This window comes from Primulina huaijiensis, unplaced genomic scaffold (assembly GCF_012295235.1).
Source record: "Primulina huaijiensis isolate GDHJ02 unplaced genomic scaffold, ASM1229523v2 scaffold20025, whole genome shotgun sequence".
NCBI lineage: Eukaryota > Viridiplantae > Streptophyta > Magnoliopsida > Lamiales > Gesneriaceae > Primulina > Primulina huaijiensis.
Window position 1 is genome coordinate 481,897 of NW_027351963.1, and position 10,449 is coordinate 492,345.

Below are 10,449 nucleotides of genomic sequence, written 5' to 3' on the forward strand. Positions count from 1 at the left end.
TGAGTGTGCGCGCATATAACCGCGTGGGACCTCCGCGTTCTCCAATCTCATACGCGGAAAGAAGTTTTGGCTAGTAAGAGCTGACGAGGCCGAGGTAGTCAAAAGGACGGGGCAGAAAAGGTCAATCACCCAACCCCATTCGCTGGATTCTACACTTCTATTCCCGTAGCGCTAGCTAATTCTCGGTTCGATCCTGAATTTTGGTACAGTTCTTCTGATTATTGTGCGTATAAAATCTGGAACTCGTGTAATTTAATCCAGTTTGTTCATTAATCAATTGAGTGCAATCAGGGAAAGAAGAACTTGTTCGAGATCCATGGTGAAAGAGACGGAATACTACGATGTGCTGGGTGTGAGCCCTTCCGCAACTGAGTCACAGATAAAAAAAGCGTATTATGTTAAGGTGCGGTCGATTCCATAGCTGGGATTTATTGGGCTTTTTATTTTTATTTTTATATATATACATATTTTTTCCGTTTCGGCTAGGTTTTTTTTTTTTTTTTTTTTTTTTTTTTTTTTTTTTTTTATCGCTGTCAATTATCATAATCACACCCGGGATGGTTTGCCTAATGCCGGACTGATGAAAATTTGGTTGGAATTTGACGTAAATTTCCATGCTCTATCCTCATCGACCGCGCACGATCCGTTTCATGGTTACTTAAATCTTAAACATTTTCTGTCTATCAGGTGTCTGTTTGATATACAAATTGTCGGTGTAAATTTGAATATTTGGTTCAAGCATAAAAATCTTCACGAGATCAACCTATTGCTCAATGTTAAAAAAACTACAAATATGAAGTTTTTTTTATATAAGAAACTATATTTCATTGATGATATGATAAGAGTTAATTACATCAGCGGACTAGTGGTCCATTGAAAGAACATAATGTCAATGTTGTATCAATGATACTCATAAGCCCAATCTCTCAATATATTTGAGATCGACAAGTTCCTAAATTCATCATGAGTGCTTGATCCACATAGCATCTTCCCAGGGATCTGATGGTGCAATCTCTTAACCACACAGATTTATGATTTAGATGCTTCTTTGTACAGAGACTTTATATGAAATTTCGTGCCACTTAAAGATGTATATGGTCCAAGTAGCTGTTTCTATCCAACGACCTAGATTTGGTGCCAGAAAACTGAGGGAACAATTTGAATTTTTTTCCTTCCATTATTCGTTATATCATCGATAAATACAACTCTTATCTATTTTTAGTTATTTTCACATTAAGCTGTTTTCCTTGTTTGATGATCCCCAAAATGCTTTTGGTGCGATCAAAGGGGTTTTGTTTATATTATTTGGATGGATGACATCAAACTCGATGAATTAGCTTGAACAATAGGATTCGTGTGATGTTGCCAAGGAAATAGGACATTATGATTGGTTAATTGGTTTGTCATATGTTAACTTCAAACCTTAGTTACTAAGTTATCATGAAAAGTAAGAAACATTTCACTTTTGTTAATCAAAAGGACAAAAGAGAGAACGAGGCAATCCTTGACTCCATCTTCACTAGCACAACTACTTTTTGTTTCTCGCATTCGTTACTTACTATGTATGAGTTATTCTTCGAAGTTTAAAAGTAGGAAGGAAGAGGGTGAATAGAAATCAAAATTAATGTGCTTAGAATGAACACAAGGGATAAGAAAAAGCTGCAAAACGTCAGTCATTGGCTCTAGCTTCCCTGGCTCAACTTTTAATGTTGTGATATGGATTTTGGACTTAGTTACTACTTACTAAGAGTCTATGGAATGCAAAATGAGTTTCAAGGCAAAACGGTGCACAATAATCATGTTTAGGTGCATGTTAGGACAAAAACACAACTGTTTAGCTGTGAATGTGCTCTGGCCAAGAAGTACGTGCAATGACCATGAAGCATGCAATTTTAAGACGTAGGGGTGTCACAGAGGTAGAATTTTTGTATTGAAGGTAATGTTCAGTGAAGCAGTCATATTTTTTGCTATTATACCAATGAGTATTTATTTTTATTGTTTGTCAGCAGTTTAAAAAATGCATATGTGATGATATTCACTTCACGATTTTTTTTAGTACATCCATAATCTAGAAGATGATGGCTAGATGAATGCTGCTTTAATTTGCTTCAATAAGTTGCATGCCTCGACTTGGCTCATAGGTTCTATCCAATCTGTGCTCTTCGCAAGTTTAATCGATATGGTTGGAGCTTGAAATGGTTTTTGAAGCGAATTTGCTGGGCTTTCTTTCGATTGGATGAACCATATTTACGAAGGCAGAGAAGAAGCCAATATATTAGCCAGAGGAGTCTTATAATTTCGAGTTTTATTTAGTTACTCCATTCGTTTGTATAATAGATGGCTTTTTTTAAACACTTGGTGGTGGAGGTTGGAGGTCTCGAACATGAGACCTGTGTCACTATTTGACACAATTACTGCCAATTGGGCTGCGATAGATGGGTTTCTAACCTGAGAAAAGATCTTATACTTTGATCTACGTGGAGTTTATAGCACGAGACTTGACACATTGGGTTTGGTAGAGAAGTTTTTTTAGAACAAGTATATCTTATATCATGGTTTTTTCTTGATATACACGTTTGAAAGATTAATTTGATAGCTTTCTGTATAATCTTCTCGCTTTTCTATTTTTGGAGTTATTCTTTAAAAAAATTAGGATTCTGAATATCCTTTTTATACGCTGCAATTGCAATTCACGTGCTAATATGCTATGCCATTTATAACCCTTTTTAATTGGCCGATGGTTTGGAATGTTGCAGGCTAGACAGGTTCATCCAGATAAAAACCCGAATGATCCCTTGGCGGCACAAAATTTTCAGGTGAGATCACCACCTTTCCCCTTATTAAAATTTTCTGTTGCTTTTGTGTGAGAAGTGTGTAGGCTTAATTCAAGATGACTTTTTTTTTAACTATTCGAAGCACGCTATGACTGTGACTTTGTCCATGGTAAAAATACTTCTGTCTAGGTTGGGGTTTAGTTACTGCAGTGCCAGCATACTTATAAACTTACTGTATTGAAATTAACATTTGGTAATTTAAAAATCATTCGAGCTTCTGTTCTAACCCTAACTATTTTTAACATTTTGCTCTCTTTTAATTTTTTGAACAAAAAATGAAAGGAAAATCTTTTCGCAGCTCTAAATAACATGAGACTGTATTTGAAATAATAGTTCATAACATTTGCGGCAATGTTGGAATGATCTAACTTGTGAGATGTGAAATATTGACCACCAGTTAATCTGTACCACTTCGTCAAATGAATATGCAATCACATATGCAAAGCAATATGATTTATGTATTTAATTAAGTTCTTTTGTTCAACATGCATGTCAAAACGGTTCACGGCATAAGTGGTTTTCAATAAACTTGTCATATTCAAATGATAAAATCTAATCGGAGATGGAAGAGCAGTGAACAAGTGTTATCTATCTGAGATTATGTGTTCGATACTTCGATATGTGTTGATAATGGTTATTGGATTTTGCCTTCTCTTTTCAACAAAATGATCATAAACCAATGATAAAATCTAGCCAGAGATGGAAGAGCAGTGAACAAGTGTTATCTATTTGAGATTATCTGTTCGATATGTGGTGATAGTGGTTATTGGTTTTTGCCTTCTCATTTCAATACCTTTTTTTATACCAGATTCTGGGCGAGGCCTACCAGGTGCTAAGTGATCCTAAGCAGAGAGAAGCTTACGATGCTTATGGGAAGTCAGGAATTTCAACGTACACAATTTTTTTATTGTCGTTAGCTTTTTCCTAATTATGGTTTTCTGTTCTAACGATTTCTATTTATTACCCAATTTTGGTAATGCTTTTCTTTGTGAATTTCTTTCAGAGAAGCAATTATTGATCCTGCAGCGATTTTTGCCATGCTTTTTGGAAGTGAACTTTTTGAGGAATATATTGGCCAGCTTGCCATGGCATCTATGGCTTCCTTGGACGTTTTTGCAGAAGGTGAAGAATTTGATGCCAAAAAATTGCAAGACAAGATCCGGGTATAACCTCTGATATTTCCTAGTTTGTAGTGTATATTTTTGCTACATGTGTGCTCTATCTTCATTTATTGTCATGATTAACACTAGTATGTATTCTAGAAGGATTACTAGGGGAAGATGGGATTGGAAGGATCAAGAGTGAAATAAAGACCAGGAAATTGATTATTCCCAACTATTGTATGATTCCTATGAATCCATATAAAATTTGGATCTGCTCTTTTTTTTTTTTTGATAGGAAACTAGGATCTGCTTGATTTGCCAAATTTAATATTCTATCCTGCAATGTAGCATTTTGAGTGCTATATTATCAGACTACCCCGTGGTGTTTAAAGAAGGGCTTATAATTTTTATTGTATTGAAATGCAATCAGAATACAAAACAAAAGGCAGAAGCCTCTGAAAAGAAAAAAGCACATGTATAATGATAATGGAAAACATGACTACACCAGCAGTCCAAGTTGATCCTTTTGAATGAATGTCCCGAGGGTCAAATTCGGCTAACCACACTCCAAAGTGGAGAACATCTTTCATATTATCATCAGCTATGCAGTCACCAACTTTGTTCCTTCTCACAGAATGCATTCACAAGAATCAACTAATTTTTTTATTTTAAAAATTTTACGAGAACCTACCCTATGACCAGGGTACACTGTTTAGGGCAAAGTTTTACCACTTTTACACAAACTTGTCACCAAACATGCACAACTCAAGGCATAGCTAAACAATGCATGCCAACCAATAACCTCATAAGCAACCATAAGATGTCCACAGTTTCTCCCAAGCACATCATCAGCTGCTGGTAGGGCAGGGTTACACCCTTACACAGCCATCCTTTTCAACTTCAGTCTCCCCTCTTATGGCTTTGCCCAGATCATTTGCTTAGAGTTGTATTTCTTGAGCCAAAGAAGAAACCCGCATATAAGCACAGGCAGGAAGGATCAGATGTACTAGATGGATTACAATCCAGAAGGAATTTTCAATTCTGTGGAATGCGAAGAAATAATTTTTCTTTGAAGCAAACTGTGGGAAAGCAATTTGCAAAATGGTTCGAAATCCAAATACCCTTTCTTCTTATAACTCCAATTTCCAGCTATCAAAATGTGAAGAAGTTACTTTGCTATGTACATGCATCATTAGTCAGTGCTTGACCATCAGAAAATTGAAATAAGTATGAAGTTTTATCCTTACCATTAGAATATTAATACCATAGCTTTTCTGTACTAATGCCTTTTTTCTTGTTATTTTAGACGGTTCAGAAGGAAAGGGAAGAGAAGCTTGTTCGCATTCTTAAAGATCGGCTCAATCTTTATATCCAAGGCAACAAAGAAGACTTTATTCGGCAGGCTGAGGCTGAAGTGTCAAGGCTTTCTAATGCTGGTAATGCATCATCAGCTCCATCTTATCATATTTTCTGCTAATACATGTTATCTTATGGATTTGTTATTTAGACCAATGGAACCGCAGTATCGTCTTCAGCACTAGCTTTTGTGATTTTTGAGAAACTTTAATAATATTGATTTTTATGTCTGCTAACATTTAATGTTTTTTTTTTGTGTGTAAATAAATGCATAAACATCCGATGTATGTTATTTGGGGTACATATGGTTGGCATGGTTTTGTTCCTACTTACTTGTCAAGTTACTTTTTTGGATTTTACTTTCGACTATAATCTGCTACCATTCACATTCACCTTTATTAATTACTGTTCATCTATCAGTCAATTACTCCATTTGTAGCAAATCTATTCTCATCTGGTAAAATGTCCTATCACAGCTTATGGTGTGGATATGCTGAGTACGATCGGCTATATCTATGCAAGGCAGGCTGCAAAAGAACTTGGAAAGAAGGTAATCTATTTGGGTGTGCCATTTATTGCTGAGTGGTTCAGAAATAAAGGACATTTCATCAGATCCCAAGTAACTGCTGCAACAGGTTAATCTAGTCTCACTGTGTGTTTTCCCGATTTTGAATTTTCTTTGCCTCATTGCCTGTATCGAATGCATGCTTTGTTTTCTTATGTTAATGGGTCTGCAGATCAGATTTATGCTTCCAAGTTGGCACCTTAAAATTCTGTTGCTCGAGGCTTTTCGGGATAATGTGAAATACATTTAAGAAATTGTTTTTCAAAAGCTTGTATGTTGTTTGAGCCCAAGAAGACAGTGTATTTAGGCTTTTAGTTATAACACTATACCATATGCTATTAGGTAATAGGAAACTTGTAATGTGGATAGAAAAATCACTAAACTTGTGCTACATCATATTGGGAGGAGCTTCTGAGTGTGCACCAGTTTTTCCATGAGGCTTATGATCACTTTCCTTCATTTCTGACATAATATTCATCCTTAGGTGCAATTGCTTTGATTCAACTACAAGAAGACATGAAACGACAGCTCAGCGCTGAAGGAAATTACACGGAGGAGGAACTTGAGGAATACATGCAATCACACAAGAAGCTAATGATCGACTCCCTCTGGAAGCTCAATGTGGCTGATATTGAGGCCACCCTCTCGCGTGTTTGTCAGATGGTTTGTTTTGGAGTAGCACCTTTTTTGCGTCAATTTTTTATTGCAACTTGATGGTTGTAATTCATTTATGTGCTCCTTAGGTTCTGCAAGACAGCAATGCAAAGAAAGAGGAGCTCCGACTGCGAGCAAAGGGCTTAAAAACCCTTGGAAAAATTTTCCAAGTAAGAGATTCCCTGAAATCTGAATCCTTGCCAATTTCCCCTTGGGTTTTGTTAACTATGGGAGATGGATATGACTTGAGTTTTTCTTGTTCTTCAGAGAGTGAAGTCGAGTAATGGAAATGAGAATGCAAGCATGCGAAGTGATCCACTCCACAAATTGAGAGGAAGGGAAGCAAATACTAACACTGCTTCTTGGAACACATCAGCCGAATCTTCAAATAATGAAGAATTGTCATACAATGCATCTGCATACCAGGTGCGGCCTTTCCCTTCCTCTCCCTTCACACCACCTCTTCCCTTGATGATGGTTTTCTGTTGAGCTGATCTCATTCTGACGATTCTAATGATTGGGTAATTACATTGGGCATAGACTAAAATTAGGTTTGAGTAAACACTTTCTACTTTTCTAACATTACGATGATCTATGCTGTTGGAATATAAAAATTCGTGTTTACATGCCTCATGATTGATGCATTTGGAGCCAGTAGAGAAATCATAAGAAAGTCTTCGAAATTTATTTACTTTTGAAATGTTTGGAGGTGCGGACTTGGTGTATATATGCAATATCCATTCTAGTGTGATAATTTATCTACAACATGGGTGGTGCTTTGTGGTAAAAAACCACATGACATTTTTGAGGTTTATGGAAAGTAATAAATGTACAGTCGTATTTATTTAGTACCTTCATGCGTACCAAGTCATATAGAATCTAAACCCCCCCTTCTGCATCTATAATCCAAACATGATTTTGTCACCAAATTTAACGCATATATGTTGACTTTCACGTATACTAATTTAATAGAAATTAAAACCCCTTGCTTGCATTTCTATTCTGAATATGATTACATTTACATCTCATTCTTAGAATTTTATGTTCATGTATTATGATTCGCATGTCAATTATTTTATTTACTCGTTTATAAATTTCAAGATCCACTGGTTTTAAATCTTTATACTTCAATGCTAAGTTTTTAGAATTAAATTCAAGTATTTAATTTAAAAGTTTCAAAAGTAGGACTAAATTCTAAATATATTTTTCTAAGTTTACTTCTCAAACCATAACGTATTAAAAATATGCCTATTATTGGCATCATTTGAAATTCATGCTTTCCCCAAATTAAACTCTCTCCATCCAAACTCGATCTAAGATTCACAGGATTTAATTTAGCAATGCCCGCAAGATTTCTGTTTTCTAAATAAAAAAAAAAAGAAGTTAAATGTGCTGAAATGTGTTGTGCAGTTGTAATACAAGTGTATGCCTTATTCAGTACTTTACAGGAAATTCTATGAATTCCTTTAATGAATTAAATATCTAGAAACCCCAATCAAATAGTTTCTAAAATTCATTCCAATCGATGCAGCAGCAGGCCAAAATTTAGTGTGCTTTCGTTTCCACAAAATATCCTCTGTTGGTTAAGACTTTATAAATCTTTGTGTGCCGGGTTTTAGAACAAGATTGGTGGAATATTTTTTAGATTGAAAAACATGCATTTGCTAACATTTCACATACATGGCATTGTGTGATAGAGTTTGCACCAAGTTTATTTGCATTAAATAATAAAAGCAATAATTTATTTGCTTATAAGTATTTTATTTTGCGTTATTTGTAATACTTTTTAAATTCCCGTTCATGATATTCATCTCCTTTCGGCTATTAACGTCATGTGTGTGAACTTTTCAGAGCCCATATGTGGAGGCTCCCCATTTTCCTGGAGCTCATCCTAGCAACTTCCCTATTCCATCTGCACCACCGGGTGCTCACAAACAACCATAAGTATGTGTAGTTAATAAAGTCCAAGAATGTGAATGGCAGACTCGCTGTGGATGTTGGTATGTATTTTTCTTGTGCATCATTTCTTGATTGAGGAGGTATCATATGTATAGATCTTATAGAGTCTAAAGACGCCCCATTTCGATGTGCTATGGTTTATGCAATTTGTCCAACATAGAGATGAGGTGCTGTAAAAGTTGTCATATGCTGGCACAACCTTGGTTGAATTCTTGACGTAGTACAACTGCTTTGAGTTATCATGCCATCGTGTTGAATTTAACTCAACTTTAATTTTACTATATAATAATGTAATAGATAGATATGTTTTCAGTTATGTGATCGATCACACGAGGAGAAACAGGCTCGGTGAAAGAGCCTCGCCTTAGGCGCCCCGAGTATTAACACAATTATGTAACAATATTATTATCTTCATCGATTTTCTTTTTCCTGCGGTCTTTCCCCGTTCCATGCTTAGTTTAATTGGCGTGACAATTATATTATAAGTTATAACTAATATAAGTCAAATGCAGCATTACACTGGACAGAGAGGATTTCTCTGTATCTTATTTGCTGAATTATTCTCTTTCAAGCAGGAATAAAAACAAATGATTCAAATCAGCTTTATTATTTGTCAACGATTTCCTGAAGTATCAGATGAGATACACAAGTCTTAAGAAATGATTGGTACATTGGAATGAATAAGTAAGGAATGAATCATTCCGTGATTGGTATCGGAATAAATGAAATTATTTTAATAATAATTGATAATTAATAATGCTCTAGTAATTATTATAAAATTATTATTGCTATCTAGTTTAACTGATAACACCCAATTGGTGTTACAACTAATGTGGGTTTTACGACCACATGTTATGGCCGTCAACAGGCGTTCCAATTATGAAAAATAAAATAAAATTCGGAAGCTTGTAAGTGGTGGTGTGGCCCACACCCGTCACCCCCGTGGCCTCCCGTCCCCTGTTTTATATTATTTAATTTTTTTTATTTATAGGTTACCGACGGCTAATTTAAAAATAATTTTATTTTAATTTTTAAAATCTATTTTAATACTCACGAATTTTTTTTAAAAAAAACCTAAAATACTCCACAGATAAACTAGTTAACATTTATTTTAATTAATAATAATAAATTATACTGATAAATGATAACACTAATAATTATTAATAAAAAATTCAAAAATAATTATTTAATAATAAAAAATTATTAATAGAATGTTTTTGTAAAATATAAGAATGAGAAGTGAGAAATAAAGTTCATTCTCACGTTATTCTTTCATGTCAACCATACTTTTAATTTTCCAATTACGTCTTGATATTTTAGCGGCTTTGCAAGCTTATAATAATAATAATAATTTTCTCAATTGTTGGTTTTGACGACACCACTTGCAACTTTTTAATTGCTTTCATGTTATGCTTCTTACTACGATTATTTTTTGTTTTATTTTTTTATTGGGCCTAGATGTACTACTATTCGAATCACGACATACATTTTAAAATATAAAATACACCCTTCTTAGTTTACAAAAATATTCCATTTTCATGGAATAACAAATTTAAGTTCAAAATGTTAAAATTATCAAGTACAATTAAATGTTTGTCTATATCTTTGAATTTTTAAAAAAGTATATCACTTTTAAGATAAAAATTCATAATTCTTTACACATATATTATTATTAATTTTTTGTTAGAAGCTTAGACGCTCTCAAATTAGTCTTAGGATGAACCTAATAAAGCCTTTGAATAAAATAAAATTGTCGTGGAAATAATAAAAATTGAAAGAAGATAAATAAATCATGTGAAATATAAAGAGAAAAAAAAAGAAGAAAACATATTCGAGAATAATTTGGGATGAAATTATTGGTAATGAGTTTTCGTAATATACAAAAATAGTGTCATGTTCTATTTTTTAAATATTTAAAATACCCCTATTTTTATAACAATAATATCATGCACTATAATCACCTCAATTACGAGATCAT

At 34.1% G+C, this 10,449-nt stretch overlaps 1 protein-coding gene across 2 annotated transcripts; it reads left to right on the forward strand.

Annotated features, from left to right (window-relative positions):
• Positions 1-8,713, forward strand: LOC140966067 (chaperone protein dnaJ 10-like). Of its 2 annotated transcripts, none has more exons than XM_073426380.1 (11): positions 1-185; positions 292-403; positions 2,757-2,816; positions 3,643-3,725; positions 3,838-3,997; positions 5,244-5,373; positions 5,770-5,928; positions 6,343-6,521; positions 6,602-6,682; positions 6,780-6,938; positions 8,364-8,713. In XM_073426380.1, exons 2-11 carry the CDS (start codon positions 317-319, stop codon positions 8,454-8,456), a joined length of 1,191 nt encoding a protein of 396 aa, XP_073282481.1. In that variant the 5' UTR covers positions 1-185; positions 292-316; the 3' UTR covers positions 8,457-8,713. The 2 variants fall into 2 exon arrangements, with proteins under 2 accessions (XP_073282481.1, XP_073282480.1); XM_073426379.1 differs by having other exon boundaries at positions 2-203.
• Positions 8,714-10,449: the final 1,736 nt, after the last annotated feature.